The sequence below is a fragment of the Pleurodeles waltl genome, chromosome 2_2, assembly GCF_031143425.1.
Source record: "Pleurodeles waltl isolate 20211129_DDA chromosome 2_2, aPleWal1.hap1.20221129, whole genome shotgun sequence".
Classification (NCBI taxonomy): domain Eukaryota; kingdom Metazoa; phylum Chordata; class Amphibia; order Caudata; family Salamandridae; genus Pleurodeles; species Pleurodeles waltl.
In genome coordinates this window covers 591,508,382-591,525,889 of record NC_090439.1, presented here as the reverse complement: position 1 = coordinate 591,525,889, position 17,508 = coordinate 591,508,382, and the positions used below count along the sequence as shown (strand labels likewise).

The 17,508-nt window shown below is 44.8% G+C and overlaps 1 protein-coding gene across 2 annotated transcripts in view; it reads left to right on the top strand.

Moving 5' to 3' along the window:
* PRKDC (protein kinase, DNA-activated, catalytic subunit) overlaps positions 1 to 17,508 on the top strand; it is a 2,139,921-nt gene that overhangs the window by 533,851 nt on the left and 1,588,562 nt on the right. For both annotated transcript variants that reach the window (XM_069220133.1, XM_069220131.1), the window contains exons 27-28: positions 6,862 to 7,088; positions 9,307 to 9,401. In XM_069220133.1, the coding sequence (XP_069076234.1) occupies positions 6,862 to 7,088; positions 9,307 to 9,401 (322 nt within the window). The remainder of the gene's footprint in view (positions 1 to 6,861; positions 7,089 to 9,306; positions 9,402 to 17,508) is intronic.

Genomic DNA, 17,508 nt, shown 5'->3' with positions numbered 1-17,508 from the left:
TCTTCACCAGAACCTCTCCACTCTCACCTTTCTTGCGTGGAGATTGAACGGTGACAGATGAAAGCTTTTGACCTTCCTCCTGAAGTCTGTAATGTCATCTTGGCAGCCAGGCGTCCCTCCACCAAAATGGTAAATGACTGTCATTGGAAAGAATTTGTGATATGGTGCACAGGCAAGTCTGTTGTTCCCCCATTCTGCCCCTCTTTCTGAGGTTCTACTGTTCATTCTTTCACTTGACCGGGTTTATTTATCTGCCATTTCTGCCTTTTTGTAGTTGCCTGATCAGGTTCCTCAAAGGTCATAATCATTGTAGGAAACTGCCTTGTTTGACATAGTTACCACCCACGTTTTGCCTTGTATTTGATGTGATGTCGACCTAAGGTGTACTGGGTTCCTGCTAATCAGGTCCCTAGTGCCAGATCTCTTTTTCAAAACTGCACAGTTGTTTCCCCAATTGGCAAAACCTTTTGCCCCCTCTGTAAGTCCCTGGGGTACTAAAGAGGGTCCCTACGGGTGACAGGATGAGTTGTGCCACCCCAAGGGACCCCTCACCAAGCACGACAGGTTGTAATTACAGGCTGTCTCTTGGCACAGACAAAAGTGAAAACACGACATGGCATACAGCCTGTGTACCATGTCCCCTAACACTGCATGCATTATATGCAAGTCACCCCTTACTGCCCTAAGGCAGTGTGCATTACATTTCATGTGAGGGCATATCGGCCCCTCCTATGTCTTTGTCAATTCTCAGACATAGTAAGTGACCAAGGAAGCCATTTTAAATGCATGTTCTGGACACTGGTCAATAGGAGTTCCTCATCTACATGATGGCTTCACTGAAGATAGGGATGTTTGGTATTAAACACATTGTATTGGTGAACTCACATTGATGCCATTGTTGGATTTATCAATACATGCACCCAGAGGTCCTGACCAGTTCAACCACCCTAGCCACGTTTCTGAACTCTGAAGGTGAGAGACAGCTCTCTGGGAGGCCACAGACAAAAGTCTGCACTGGGTGGGGTTGTTGACACCTCCTCCAGGCAGGATGGACATTCCAGGGTGGGAAGCTTCAAAGGCCTAGCCGTCCTTGTAATGCAAACCAGGTCTCTTCAGATGGCAGAAATAACCAACCCCTTTGTCCTGCCCCCTCTTCGTGGCAGCAAGATGCGCAGGAAAATTAGATGAAGAAGTGTGCCAACATCATGCCAGTCCCACCCCTAAGGTGGACAGGATGAAATGTATTCCACTTTTTAAATTCCTCCATCTTGTTTTGGATGGAATTAGAACTCTAGGGTCAGGGTGCCCACTTCCCAACGGAAGTGGTCATAGAGAGGGTGCGATCACCCTAAATGTGGGCAACCTATTGGCTGCCACCTGGCACTCCCTACAACACCCCTAAATTGAATATTTAGGTGGCACCCCTGAACCCAAGAACTTATATCCTGACGACCTAAGAAGCCCAAGGACACTGAAGAGTTGCAGAAGAGAAGAAAAGAAGCAGCTGACCTGGTACCAACCCCTCAGGCCTGTCTGCAACCCTCGATAGACCCTGCATCAAAAGACAGCTCGTCATGCAGCAGAGCCTCCAGAAACCCAGGAGGACTGCCTGCCTTTGAAGGAGTCCTAAGACTCCTATGAGCAGCAGATCTTCTCCCCAAAAAACTCTAAAGAAAGGACTATTTAGCCTCCGGAACCACAAAGATCTGACACCTAAAGTCACCGCTAAACCCACAAACCAGAGTTGGTGTGGAGCTCCAGTGCCAAAAAGGTTCCCCAGCTCCCCAGAGTCCATCATGGTTTCACCTCTCCTGGACTCCACTAGCCGAAGTTGCCTGCAGATTCTGCATGCAGGCAGTCTCCCCCGCAGCCTCTGTGGTGAAAGAGACCTGACACCTGAACCCAACCACTGCACCCGTTGCTTACGTTCTGAGCTGAAGTGGGCCCCTGGTGACCACAACATCCCCCAGTTCTCCTGAGCTTTGAGTCCACTGTGGGTTCACCCCTCCTGGACTCTGATGATGCCTGCAACCTCAGACCACAGGACCGCTCAACCTCTAGCGCTCCCAGACACAGAAACCTGACACTAAAGGGCACCCATGCATCCGTCGTCCCTGTGCCTTGGTGAAGACGCCCAAAGGTGCACCTGCGTCCCAGAGTACCCCATGTTTGTTACCATCCATTGGTTTTCCCCAACTGGCTTCCTAGCCAGAGCCTGCAGCCTACTTTCACAGAGACCAATTGAAATACATTGCGCACCCCACACCATACTACACCTCTGCACCCAGCCGCCCTACTGCTGCTCAGAGTGGCCTGTTGGTGTGGTCCTGACACTTGCCCAATACTCACCTTAAGTCTCGGAGATTGGTCTTGTAAGTCCTCGTACAGTACCTGTTTGCTGAGCTTGTTTTTCCTCCGATAGGATAACATTGAAGAACTCTGAAATTGACCTGTGTCCACTTTTGCAAGTGAAAATAATTTATACTTAAAAACATGCTTATATTGTAACAAAGTTCTTGATGTCCAAGTAAATATAAAAATAAATGTTCTTTTTCTAATTTGGTCCCAGATTTATTCTCTGATTCTGTGTCTCATTTTTTGCCTCTGAGAGTACAACAAATGCTAAGCACTACCCTCTATGCCTAACTACCCGCCCACACTATCATAAAATAAAGTATTAGTACTATCTACTTTTGCCTCTGTAAACCAGTTGGGGGATCCACTGGACTCTCTGCACAGTGTATTGCTTATTTGTGCACCATTCACAGAGCCAGCTTTCTACACTCATTTCTTCCCTCCATCCCCATTGTTTATCCCCCAGTGGGATAATATATTGGTCCTGACCTTTTTGATGTTCCTCCCTTCAAGCCACCTCACAACTGTCCCCTCAGGCTTCTCACATTGAAAACAGTTTTCCTTGTGTCAGTTACTTCTTCCCGTAGAGTGAGCAAGCTGCAGGCCTCATCATCTAAGCTGCCCTGCCTCTCTATCTTGACAGTGGTACTTCACACAAGGCCTCTTTTCTGCCAACGGTGGCCACACCTTTTCATGTAGGCCAGTCTATCACCTTGCCTACTTTTTACGCACTCCCACATTCGTCTAAGAAAGAAGAAACTCCACTGCCTGGACCCAATCAGAGCATTGGTGTTCTACCTTGATCGTGCTAAAGCGTTCCAGGTGGATAATTAACTCTTTTTTTGGGTATGTGGGTGCGAATAAGGGCCATGCAGAAGTGGACCATCTTCACATGTCGTACTTTGCTTTAAGATCAGCTACGCACTGGCCAAGAAAGCAACCTCCTGAGTGCTTGGAAGCTCATTCCACCAGAGCTAAAGCTTCAACCACTACATAAGCACTTGTTGTGTTCCTGAAGATCTGTCCGGCAGAGACATGGGCATCTCTGCACACGTTAACCAAACACTACTGCCTGGACAGACCGATCCATATGGTCGGACACTTTGCCAGTTCAATCTTGCAGGACTTTCTCTTTTGAAATTGGTCTGCAGATCCACCTCCTGGTATGGTATCGCTTAGGTATCTGTTCAAAGGTTAGGCATCTGCAGCTAGAAGTCTGTTTCAGATGAACATGTTAATTATCTTCGGTAAAGCCTTGTTTGGCAGGGACTATATCTAGCTGCAGATTCTCCACCAACCTACCCATCCTCCCTGCTCTGCGAATGGATTTCTAGGAGGCAGAGATCTCCCTTTCAGGGCCCTAGATTTGACACATCAGTGGTCAATGTTTTTCATGGCTCTGTGCCGCAAGTGTGGAAAGTGGTGAAAGACTGACGTCTGCACACCTAGGTGGCGTCTATATAGGAACCACAATGTTATTTCTGGCGCGGATGATAGACTCAGAGCGAATAGACGCCACAGGGGCACTGCTCAAAGAAATCTTCCAGATCCAGTCTGAGGCCTGGGGAGATTTCAAAGGTAAGGAATATGCAGCTATATATAGTCTCTTCCAGATAAGGCGCTACCTTAGGTAACTTGTTCATCAGTTCAGCTTCTCTGTGCAACTTTCTACTCTGAAAAGCTGGGGCTTAGGACTTGTGCTTTTAAAGTATTTTTCCTTTTCTATGTGAAGCAGTCCATCAGGCTCCCCGCATCTTTTTCACTAAAACCGTTTAATGGTCATCCATCCCATGAGAAATGGCTAAATCATTGTATTCCTAGGCTTGCCCTTAGCTTCTACGTTAATAGGACTAAATAGTAGTATTTAATTGATCAGCTGTTTGTCAGGTTTGCTGATGTGAGGCAGTTCAAAAAAGGAGCTTATTCAGATCAGTTCTTGTCTGCATCAAGCTGTGCTATGTTTTGGCAATAAACGGATTCTTCTCAATGTCTTAGAGCTCATTCCACCAGAAGGAAGGCCTAGAATTCTACCCAGGCGCGGGGCACTATAGTTTTAGATATCTGGAAGAAGTGATGCTCGCACAATTTTCAGAGTGGGGGTGCTGCCATAAATTTTACATGAGTCAACTCATGGGTATTCTGAAAAATCCAAGCATCATACAAAGAGCAAGTGTTGCAAATGAGCCACGTCATTTCAAGTGGCAAGGGTGCATTTTGATGTACAATCTTTCAAATGTATTACTAAATCATGGTGTGGTAGTGCACTGTCATTTACAGATACCACAATTTCATTGAATTAACCAGTAAACATGTACAGGGATACAATTTCATCAATTAAACTGCAGAGCGCACACATTTAAATGAGTGGAAATTGGATTGCATCACCAGATAAAGTCTTGATTTGTTTTGATCCTATTAAAATCTTTGTTTCCATCCCAGTTCGAAATTCTTATACAGTACTTCATTTGTGCCTTCCTGTGTGCTTATTTATTTTGAAATATTTGTACATTTGATTTATAGGTACTTAAATGTTGTTGTGTTTGGTGTATGTTCGAATTAAACAACATGCTACACTCTTTACTTTAACACCAGCAAGATTGTCCCAGAGCACCTTACAAAATACTCATACTTTTCAGTCAGAGAAAGAAAAGTAATCACGAATCTCCATGTAAAAGAATAAGCTGCAGTTTGCCAGACCACCTGCCTGACATTTGACCTCAGTATATGAACCACGGCAAATCTAACAAGATAAAAACAAACTTTAAAGTCTTCTGTAATGCTCATTCACCTTCGGTATAACAGCATGCTTATTTTGGGGGTGCTGCTGCAGTCAGTCTAGCTTCTGAGTAGTTTAAGTGCATCGACTAAGGTTGCATGCTTCTAACTTACTCTTTGACGCCTCTGGACAAATCCATATATATTATTTATTATAATTCCTCACTGTATCCAGTGCATGCCCAAGAGTCACTTACCTGTTACTACTTGGTAGACTTTAAAGCACAATAGTTCTTAACATTTTGACTTCTGTGGACCCCCCCACTTAATTATTGCTGAAATCCAAGGACCCTCGCTGATTCTGTTTTTGTAATCTGGGTACCTCCGCTAAGTCATTATTGGAGTTCAGGGACAAAGGTCTAAGCAATCTTGATGAGTTGAACCACAAAAGAAAAACACAAAAAAACTCAAAATTGTAATAGAAGGTTGGAGCTGTTCTAAATTCAATTGAGGCCACCCGTCGCACATACTATATTCTGTTTGATTCACTTACACTGCTTCCACAAATCAGTGGGAGGATGCCACCTTAATTTTTAGCCTCCATTTTCAATTTCGTTCACGTTTACAGAACGTTTTAAAATGTTCAGTTTTATATTTTCCTTGTTTAATTATATGTACCTTAATAATTTTTTCATATTATTTCATTTTGTACGGCACTGTTAGTCTGACTGCTGGTTCGCTTCAGTGGATAAACTCCTCTACGTCTAGCTAGCCCCTAAGGAGCATTGCTGCAGCTGTTTTTTTCCTGTACATGCCAATCGGCTGATGCTCCTTCCTGTCCTCAGATCATTTAGTATGAGTGGCCCTACACAGTGCATGCCTGTGGGTGGTTCATGTATCTCTCGTGGGCAGATATTTAGAGCATCTACCACCACTGCCTCTACACAGTACACGCTGTGGGCAACTTCTCTATTGCTTGTTTGTGAATTCTATAGACTCTCAGTCTGGCACCACAATAAATGAACGTAAACTTCATGCATTCTGTCTCTCACTCCCCTTCTCGAAATCACACTTAGGTGCATCAGTCTTGGAAAAGAAAGGAGCAACACTTTGACCACTCACACAAAACATCAAATTTATTGCCACATAGGCCACGCTGAAGCTCCGCACGTTTCCAACAAAGCCGCTACTCCACTGCTCCACCTCTTCAGGTATTAAGACCGGTATAGATGTAATTACAATCCAGTAGTCTTTTCAAGGCATATTCCCACAGGATGGATCATCTGTCATGGGTTGTACATAACTGGGTCGGTAATATTGTACAAACTCTCCTGGAGGTACCCATATGTTTAGTGCCTTTTCTGTGGCTTCAATCACCTGTGAGGGGGACCACGGGAAACGGCTCATGTTTACTATCTCAGTCTGTGCTGCATGACTCCACTGAACAGCTTTCTCGTCGTAGTGTAATATCTGGGTGGAGAGCCATATTAAAGTCAGGCTGGGGAAGGTCATTTGTGTCTGTAAATGTCTAAGCATATTATTTATTTACGTTACACAAAGAAATGTACCTATTTAACACGTTGATATTACAAATAATGTGGCAATTAAGAAGGTAGGATTTTAAATTTTGAGGGTTTTAAACTGACCTCACATCAGTCTAGATGAATGTTGTGAGGCCGTCTTATTCCTGCTAGAAGTCTTCAAACTGAAAGCGTGCTACTTAATTACAGTCTAGTTTATGATTTATGGTTTATGATATTGAGATATATTGATAATGTTTTGTAATTTCAGGATGGCATAGTGGACCCGATTGACAGCACTCTCAGAGACTTCTGTGGACAGTGTGTGAGAGAGTTTCTGAAGTGGTCTATCAAGCAGACCACGCCTCAGCAGCAGGAGAAAAGCCCAGTAAACACAAAGTCACTTTTTAAGCGCCTCTATAGCCTTGCACTTCACCCCAATGCTTTTAAGAGGCTTGGAGCTTCACTTGCTTTTAACAACATTTACAGGGAATTCAGGTGAGCTGGCATAGTCTGAATGGAAAATGTTTCAAATTAGGGAGTGTATTAATTATGACCACGATCAAATGAAAAACTGTATTATGTATGGTGTGTTCAATCCATAAGGGCCAACACAAAGTATACTTACATGCATGTACTAATAGCTTCATGGCCCATAGATTTTTTTTTTTTCTTCATCTTTTTGTTTAATTATTATTTGTTATAAGTACTTATGGTAAGAGATAGGTTGCACAGAGATTATGCAAGTTAGCTTTGAAAGTCCAGACAGAGTGTTATTAGGCCGTAATCAAATTCTTCTAGCATGGCTATAAACTTGAAAGAGCCAGATTGTATGGATGATCTTCAGGGACTGGAAGTAGTGGCACGTAGTATATACTGATAAATGAAGATGCTGGACACTGAATGATCTTACTCTCATGCAAATGTGGTAAGTTTGGAGGATAAGGCATTTTGTGTCCTTAGATCTTAGTGATCATAGTTCAATATAATACCTAAATTTATTTGAAAACGGTGTATTGGTCTGTGATTTCATAGTTCACAACGGGTGGCTTGGAAATGGCATTTATAGCCCCTAACTCGCTTGCACCAACCTTGTGATGCTACCAGAGTAGCATATTGTGTGCTACATACATGGCAAATACGTGGTGTTGAGGAATCCTTATTTGTAGTGACAACACTTTATAAATGCAAATACATATCTTTGCAAGACACTTTGTGAGGGTCCGAGCCAGTTCCCCCAATGTATATATTTTAAATATCAGGAAATCAAAACGGGAGAGATAGTAGCATATACAGTGTTTACTCTGCTTACCTACATTTAAATATCCCCTCTTGGTTTTAGAGACTTTGATCCATATGCTATATGTTGAGGCTGCAATAAAGACAGTGCTGGTTGGTGCCATACTTGTATCTGTATTCAGCATATTCCCTGATACAGAGGGCCTAGTTGGCCGCCATGTTGTCTAGAGGCAATAAACATATTAACAAAATGTGTAGTATCGCCATTTGGATAGCTGGGTTAGAGATTAGTTAACTCTCAGGTGATACATCACTCTCCACATTCAGCCTGCTTTTATATGGCTCTGTAATACATGAGCATGAGGATCCTGATTGTCTCTTAACAGTCTTGTCATGTCCTGAGGCACCATCCCTTTTGTAAATCATATGGTGGTGTTTCTCCTTCTCTAGAGCTAGTGACATGGAAGTAAAATAGATGAGGCAAGCAAGGTCTATGAGCCAATGTGCGTACTAGGTCTCTCCCCAGTACACTTTACATTATTGAGCAATATATGTGCCTTCCAGTGCCATCTACAGGAGAACTACGGACAGTCACCAACAAGATAGTCCCTAGCAGTACTGCTTAGCCCCCACCTAATTAGTTTTCACCTCTGCGTTTTGGTAGCCCTGCCGTGGTGATCTACCATTCAGAGCCCAAAGAAACAGATTTCTTCATTCTGGCCCCGGCCAGCTGAGATGGACAAGCTGCAAAGATGGCCAAAGAACCCACGTTGCCCTAGGGAATCTGCTTGTCATAGGCTCAGGTCAGCCTAATGGTGGCCTGTCCACTGCTTGAGACGCTTAAGGCAGTGTCTTGCCTCTGGAGTTGCTGGAGTTTTTGTTTTCCTTTAATTGAAACCTGTCCCTCTTTCTGGGGCTGCAGGGCTGAAGATCCACATTACAGGACGTGCCTATTTTTTGGCTTCTCCTTGCACCACTCACTTTGCAGTCACTTCAGTATTCTCATTTGAGAGACTAGTTGTAACTCACTCACTGGCTCCAGCTCAGTCGGACGTTAGTCCTCCCTTTTATTCACATTGAATTCTCGCTGCTCACTCTGTGAACACACACTTTCACCTCCCAGATAGATCACTCTGGTGAACTTTAGTCGCTCACACGTGTAAGATACATGCTGCACCTACTGCATCACTCATCAGATCATTCCTTCGCCCTCAGGAGCATTCTTTTAGGCAAGATGTCCCTAATAAGGCCTGTATGGTGTGTTACACGTGACTCCCTTTAGTATGCATTTGTCAGAAATTTAGATCACATTTCACTCTGATCTTATTCTGAACTTAGGCACGCTCTATACGTAGTACAAATTGACTCAGTCATTCATTGGAAAGTAGCTTGATTATTTGGCCAACAAGTATATGTATATTTTATTTGTCTGCACCATCATTCTAAGTATCTTTAAGTTTGACATTTATTTTCATAGAGAAGAAAACGTGCTGGTCGAACAGTTTGTGTTTGAAGCATTAGTTGTGTATTTGGAAAGTTTGGCACTGACTCACGCCGATGAAAAATCGTTGGGTAAGTTGGAATAAATGCATGCCTGATTACTTCCTAAAGGGCTACCACTTATTCTGATTCAGTTTTCAAAATTGTGCTTTAAAATAATCTCTTTTAAAAAATGCCCCGAGTGCAAAATTGTGTTAACTGCAGCACTGTTAATGCAACAGTTAAGCTTTTGAAGTTCTATATGACCTTTTGAAGGGCTGCTATTACAAATTTTGTACAATATGATGTAATAAATGATTTTGCATATTTGAACTAATTACTGGTGTTGGACTTTCACGATAGCGCTGTACCTTTGACATCGGCCCCTCCACACTGGCTATTTTTCAAATATTATTACTGTGTAAGTTGAGAAGAGGGAAAGGCGGGGCGACCAGGGGGGAGAAAGAGAGCAATCTACAATCAGATGAACAAATTTGCTTGTGGGGGTGGAGGGAGGAGGGAACAAGAAAGCGAGAGAACAATGCCCAACATTCTGTAGCATGAGCTACGAGCCTGCGCCCATACTGTTGCCCCAGGAACCCTCCTGAATAATTTCACTATCAGGGTGGTTAACGGCAATAACTTCCATCATGAGTCATCCAATCATTGCGCACCCAGGAGTCAATCATCATACAACAATCCCAACCTTTGTCTACATTCCTCCCACGTATATCCACTAAGCAGAACCCCCAGAGGAGTACTCGGTGTCGGATTTGTGTGAGTTACTGGACTACCAGCCACCCCATCCTCAATCACCCCTCAAATGTTCCACCATACCATTCCAGGGTTCCAAATAACATTCCACCTGATCATTCGTATGGACCCTGCAGAGCAGACATTTCTCATCCGTTGCCCATTCCAGGAGGTCTGTCAACCATTTGTCTGGAAGGGAGGGGCGGATGTTCGGGCTGGCCCAATGAATAGCGGTGCGCCGCCTCGCAAGTATCAACGCCAGCTGTGCAAACCGATATGCCATTTTGCGACCTTTCCTGGGAAGAGGTAGCAATCCCAATAAACAGTGTTGCATTGTTAACTCCACTTTTACTATTGTTGGGGCGACAGAGACCTGCATACCCATGTGATATAAACAACTGTCGTTGGGGATGCACTGCAGCATGTGCAAATGTCAGGACGTGTTGGGTAAATGCTATGGAGTCGCTGTGGTGTTAGGTATGCTCTATAAGGTAGTAAATTGCTTCAATTTAAATCTGGCTTCACTGGACCCATCCTGCACCAGTACGCAGGCCCTGTACCCCTCCCTGCCAGTAAGCGGCATCTCCAGGTCTGCGTCCCACATTGCATGCGTCGCCGACATGTCTGTCTGTCCCTTTTAGGGTGGATATATGAGCGGGAGCGGACACCTCTTTCAGAGCTTGGATCCAGTAGTGCCTATAACCGATGAGATTTGACCAGCTCCCCCCAGGAAGGAGATCCAGATCTCCCGAGCTGTTTGTGATTTTTGAGCATATTGTAGGATTTGTCCCTGGCTAGTCCCAAAAAAGGTCCTGGCCTTCTCCAGGGTTACAAAGGAATTGTTTTGATATAAATCTCCTAACCTGTTACAGCCGCCTGCTCACCATCTCGAGACGACCATTGCACCAGCAATGCGTTCAATGAAGGATAGCCTCCAAACAGGAAGGAGGCACGCGTAGGCCCAGCCCAAAGCAGAAATATAAGTAATTTATCAAGTTGGCGAAATAATGACAGTGGCATCTCGCAGAACAAATTCTGCATGATGCATAGGCAGCAGGATCATTTTACTTAGCACAACCCTGCCTTTGACGGAGAGCATGAGTGTGGTCCAGAATTGAACAGAAGCTTTGAGACCATCCAGCACTCTGCCCATATTAATATCATACTGCAGCTGAGAGGACTGAGTCACCCGCATGCCCAAATATTGAAATGCACAGGCCTCCCATGTCAGGCCCATGCGCAGAAGATCGGGTGCTGCAAGGCTAGTCAGTGATGTTATGGGATAAAGTACAGTCTTATGTTAGTTGACAAAGAAGCCAGAAACCTCTCTGAATTGCTCCATGAGGCACTTAAGGAGAGGGACTGAGTGCTCCAGGTCGGTTGAATACACCAGGCCATAATCTGCGTACAAGGATACAACATGTGTCCAAGTACCCACCGTTATACCCCATGCTCGGAGGCCTGTCCTGAAAGGTATTGCCAATGGCTCCTTGGCAAGCGTGAACAGGAGCAGCAACAACGGCTAACACTGCTGTGTACCATGTTCAATGCAAAAGGAGTCCGATATCACCGACTCGTGCGTACCCTCGCTCTTGGTGCCACATACAGCAGACACACCCACAACAGAAAGCTTGGCCCAAACCCATTTGGCGCATCACTTCCTATAAATAGTCCCAGGACAGGTTATCAAATGCCTTTTTGATGTCCAGGGTGTTCAGTCCGGCCCGCTCTGCTGAGTCCCGGGTTTCATGCATCACGTAGGAAAGCCTCTGCAAGTGCATAAATCAACACTGGTCCTCCTGGTGCAATGCATGTAACCCACTAATTTTGTAAAACACATCCCCAAAGAATTAAAAACAACACCCAAATCCACATCCTTCCCCGGGTAAACACCACTGAACCAACTAGTGTCACCCCAACCAGTGTGTGAAACCATATAACCCACCCAGGTAAACTTAGAAACGAAGCAGAGTGTTAGATTACTTTTCACCTTGTTAAAAATTAAGGTGTCGTAGGATAGTGTGTGGCCTGAGCACTCCAGTACACTTCCACAGCCACCTAGTTCTCACACACACCATCCCCCAACTATCATAACAATAACAGTATTTAAAGAAAGGAGAGAAAGGAAAAAAGGTGTGATGTGGCAAGTGGAGCAAAAAAGAGGAGTGAGAAGGGGGAGGGGTCACCACACGTGGCCACAGCCCCGTTCGTTAGTGCAGTTCCAGAGCCCTGAATCCCTCAAGGTGGAACAAAAGAACCAAGAAGGGGAAGAAAAGAGGCTCCCAGGACCCACAGGAGATCAAGCTTGAAACAACCCTCCCCAGAAGTGTAGGGGCTTATGGCACAAGAAACAGCGCATTATGGATCATCCTTTAAGTATTACTCAGGCTTCAAAAAGCCGCCCATTTGTTCCAGAGGCCGGACCCCATTATTGCTGCAGAATGCAATAAATATCATGTCTGTGTATCTTCCAGTTCTGTAGCTGGGCCATCTTCTCCTTGAAGCGACCCAGTGCGTGAGAATGCTGCAGAGGCCACAGTCCTCACCAGCATCCTGGCCTCCTCCCATTCTTGTTGCTGCTGTTCCAGGCTCATGGAGCAATCAGGGCATACTATCACTTCGGCATCAGGACTGTTACTGTCCCGACTCCTGCTTTTCCTCCATGCAGTGGCCAGTGCACCTCAAGCCCCTCGGGCGTCTCTGTGGCCTCCCTCCGAGGGGGTTGCCAGGAGTTGCTTTCCCCTTCTGAGTTCCAGGCAGTCCCATGCAGCTTCTGGCATTTGGAACAAAAACGAGTGGCCAGCATGGAGAACCTTCAGTTTGGCAGGGTACAGCAGCATGTACGTGAGCCCCATTGTTTTCAACTTATGTTTAACTGCTCTAAAGGATTGTCTTTGTAGCTGGACAGACCTAGTGTAGTCAGGGAAAAACGTATGGGGTGGTTCTCATAAGACAGATCTCCATGTTTACATGCTTTCTGCAGTATAGTATCTCAATCTCTGTAATTGAGAATTTTAATTGAGAATTTTGGCGATAATCGTCCTTTAGGGGGCACAAAACGGTGGCGAACGGGCCAGGGCCCTGGGCTCCACCATAAATACAGGTGACAATTGTGCAGAGGGCAATGGCCTCTTGATCCACTCTTCCAGAAATAATTCTGGGGTGGTTACCTCTGTGCCCTCCGGGAATCCTACAATTCTCAAATTGCACATACAGGTCATTCCCTACACACCCTCCACCCTCGCCTTTTTGGGATTGCCTTCAAGGCGTCCAGGTCCGTCTGCATGATATTCACCTGTTCAGTGGCTATGGACCTCTCCGCCACAGCACCTACATCCGATCGCAATACGTTGACATCCACGGCTGCGATCTGTGCCTGCACTGCCTGTCCAGAGGCCTCATTTGCCTCCAGGATCTCTGGTCCTCAGAGGGCTTATGTGCGCCTCCTGATGCCCCATTAGGGTCAGGCAGCGGGCCTCATCCAGTATTTGGAGCAGTGAACTGGTCCATCCTAGTCTGCTGTGCGCCCCTGGTGGTTCTGTCCTTAACAATAGAGAAGAAAAAAGTTAGGAGAGACATTCCAAGATGCTGCACACAGAGCAGCTCCAAGGATGGCATTACCACACATTAGAGGTGACCCCAAGCTCCAGAGGACATCATTCCTGCAGATGTGGCAACATGTCTGAAAAAGATATTAAAAGAGGCCCAAGACCTCCCAATTGTTTACAAACTCATAGAAGTATGTGAGCAAGTCTTCCCAAGGAGGAATTCCAGGAGGAGATGCTGCACAGTATTAGCCAAAGTTAGAGCTAAAAATTGGAAGATATACCCCCAGCAGCAATATATATTCAAGTGGAATCCATTACAAAAGTAAGGTTTTTCTGCACCCAAGAATGTGCCACACTGCACGCTATTAAAGAGTTTGCCCCTCAGGCAACTATATAATTTATGGCTCTTGGAAAGGAATGAACTTGTCTTTTTGAAATTCATATGCAGAAAGAAACACACAATTCCTGCAAACTTTGCACACACAAGGACAAGGCCTCTCTGTCATACCAATAGCATACCATATATGACAGTTGAAATCATTGCTGTGAAAGCACCTACGTCACAGTGAACTATAGGCTCGAAAAGTGCTGTATGAAGCATATTCCGAGTTGTGTTTTGGATATGGAATGGAATGGAATGGAGTTAGTGGATGGGTAAACTAGATCACATTTTGGCAGTGGCAGCTGGCAGAGAATTAGTAACTCAAGTGGAGATGTCATCTATGCCCTCCGTGTATAAAGGCAGTAGAAAGTTGGATTCAGTGGGAAATAATTATCTTTCTTGTCTTTCAAGATGAGGTGAACGATTCAGTGGTAGGGTATAGGAGACAACAATGGTAAAGTTACACAAATGATTGCTTTCTTTTCCGGAAAAACAAAACTGAATGAAGCAAAAGCAGTGGGTACTGAGGAAAGTCTCACTGCTGCCCATGCCATGGGTTAGGCCTGGCGGGGGCCGATACTGAAGTCAGACACATTTACAGTGGGCTTATTGTCCGGAGGCAAGTTCCAGGCAAATGTGAGAGACTGAACTGTTTAGTGTTTCTGACCTTTTGAGAAAAGTGGTAGAAAAGCCTCACAATTGATAGCAGATGCAAAATATATTGGTGCAAAGTTAATTAATAAGTTTGGTGGAAACCAGCGAAAGGACTTTAGGGAACAAAAACAAACTACTTTGTAACAGGCGTTAACAGATAGAGCAATGCGGATGCCTTTTGAGAAGTCAACAACATTTTAGGATGGTATGAAGACCCAGGAGAGGAGGGATCCATATTTGAGGAGTTGATCTGGATGACAAAAGAGAGTTAATTGTGGAAGACCACTTGTATGGTTTTGGCAGTGTTGACAGGTTTATGGGGAAGCTACAATTCCTCATGCCACAAGTCAGGTGACCACTGCAGAAATAGTTCACCAAAATTTAGAATTTCATTGTTTTTCCCTTTCACGTTTTAAAAAATGAATGCTTGTCCAGTGCACCACAGCAGACATAAAAGGTTCAGAGTTCTATTCAGTGCTGTCATGATTTTGGACAGTAGACACAATGAGGTGCGTCATCAGCTTACGAAATCATATTGAAACAGAAATACCCCAGAAAAAAATCTAGTTAAGAAATGTTTACAATAACATGTATTAGTTTCTGGTAAATCAGACTTTTTTTTGACAGCTGACCATACAAAACCGCAGATGACCGAATGCCTGAGCCTTTGATATAGCATTACAAAGAAAATAAAACCAACCTCCCTCAGCCTAGGGCCAACATTTAACAATACATTTATTGATATTTGTCTCCTGTCCTCCGGGTCCCCAACTCATGCTTTGTTATTATAAGTTTGGATCTCATCTTTCAGGGAGTGATGAAGGTTTTCAGCCCTTTAGATACTGATGTCCCAGTATCAACAACTCTCAGCCCATATTTTGCAATGTTTCAGTGGGCAGCCTCTGGCTTTATACATAGGGCTCATATAGCATTTGAGCTCAGATTGCCACTGTTCCAAAGTTGGTGGGTCTCTGTCTTTCCAGGCGATGGCTCTCTTTGCTATCCCAAGTCCCACTCATAACTGTATGGTGCGGTATCTATCAGCATCTGTCTCGTCCGTGACACGTACAAAGACACGTGTGGAATCTTGGGCTAATTCAATAATACCCAACACAACATGCGTCTCAGGCTTGTCAGCATCTCCTCCCACAATGAGCTCCGTTTCTCACATGTTCAAATTGTTTGAGGAAATTACTTAGTGCTGTATTGCAGCACAGTCAGTTCGGTAAGGCCACTGCCCCCATTTTCCATAGTCTGTCCTGGGGATAGTAAGCTCTGTGCAGATGTTTCCATTGTGTTAGGCAGATTTTCGAAGCTATCACTGTTTCGCTGGGAGTGTTGTGCAGCGTCAATGTAGTGTCTTGTTGGGTTTGTCACCCCATTGATATGTACAACTCTGACTATGAGAAGCTGACCGAGTACTGTTTGTTGATGCAGGAAGTCGCTCCTGGTGAGGGAAATCTGGATGTTTCATAAAACGCTTCCAGCTCTAGAATGCATGTTTCCAGGTCAGTCGCTTCCATTTGCACCTCTTGTGCATGCCTTAAATGTGGCCAAGGATGCCACTACTCTTCCCCCCCACCCCCCCCCCCATCTTGGTCTTCAGTGCTTCCAGGAGGACCTCAGAGGACGTAACAGTGTCTTTATTTGTTTCTTAGTAATGTTCTGTGGCTGTATAGATGTGTTTCCTGGTTGCAGCATGCTGGAGCCACCAGGCATTCAGGCTCCAGCTCAGCGGGGATCAACATGGACCTAGTTGCAGAAGTATTTCTATGGGGGAGTAGTTGGAGAGACAGAGTGTGGGCATCTATAACCTGGTGAGATTCTGAAGCAGGTAGGAGAATGTAATCTAACCAGGCGAACACTTTGTGGGGCCCAGAGTAGAAGTTATAACCTAATTTCAGCTGGTGAAAGGCTCACAACCTATCTCCTACTCAATCGCCTCAAATCTTTCAAGCTGGGATTGCCCCTGGCTGGTGGCGTAGATGCTGGCTATCTCAGTAGGTTGGTTGTGGAGGAAACCCGATATCACTCTGTATTGGCAGAGGTTACCATGCCATATTTTCTCAACTATTGAAGGTAGTGTGCTGTTGGAGAATAGCCGTCACCCGTGACTTTCTTGTGATGCACACGTGAAACACCTGTGTGTAGCCCATGCGGGCAAGGGCATTGCACCCAGTCCAGTAATGTGTGTTTCTCAGGGAAGGAGTATGTCAGCGGAGTTTTGTTTAACAGTTTTCAGCACTGTGTCTCTTTTGACCGGATCTAGGACACTTACTCAGGTGGCGTGCTTTTATGTGTCAGACAAAACAGAGCTCGCTCTTTCTCCTCATCAATCTTATTTACGATACGCTGACGAGTACCCCAGAGATCCTTCCTGAGTCCTATGCTATTTAACATGTGTAGGAAGCTGGCCTGATGTGCGGTAAGCACCTATGGTGTTATCTTATACCATGTCCAGGTATCCCCGATTAGTGAAGTGTAGGCAGAATCTAGAAAGCCAGGCTCTCTAGAGATAGCTGCAGATGAGCAGCCAAGACTTATCTAGGAGACAGGCAAAGCTTATGCAATACCACTACAGTCACAGAGCACTTACACACATGAAAGAAACACACAGTGTTACAAAAATGACAAAAAACTTGTCATAGACAAATTAGTTTTGTGATCGCTAACTAAGACGCATAATCCTTTCAGTGACAGTGCATAAAGAATAAAACTAATGTTATTGTGTTTTGCAAATGGCCCTAACCAGTTTGTAGCTATGTAACATTTGCTGATTGTTACAAAAGGGAATACAGCAAGCAGACCTTCACACCAGCATCACCAAAACAGAAGTCATCCTTAAGTGCAATTTGTTCCATTT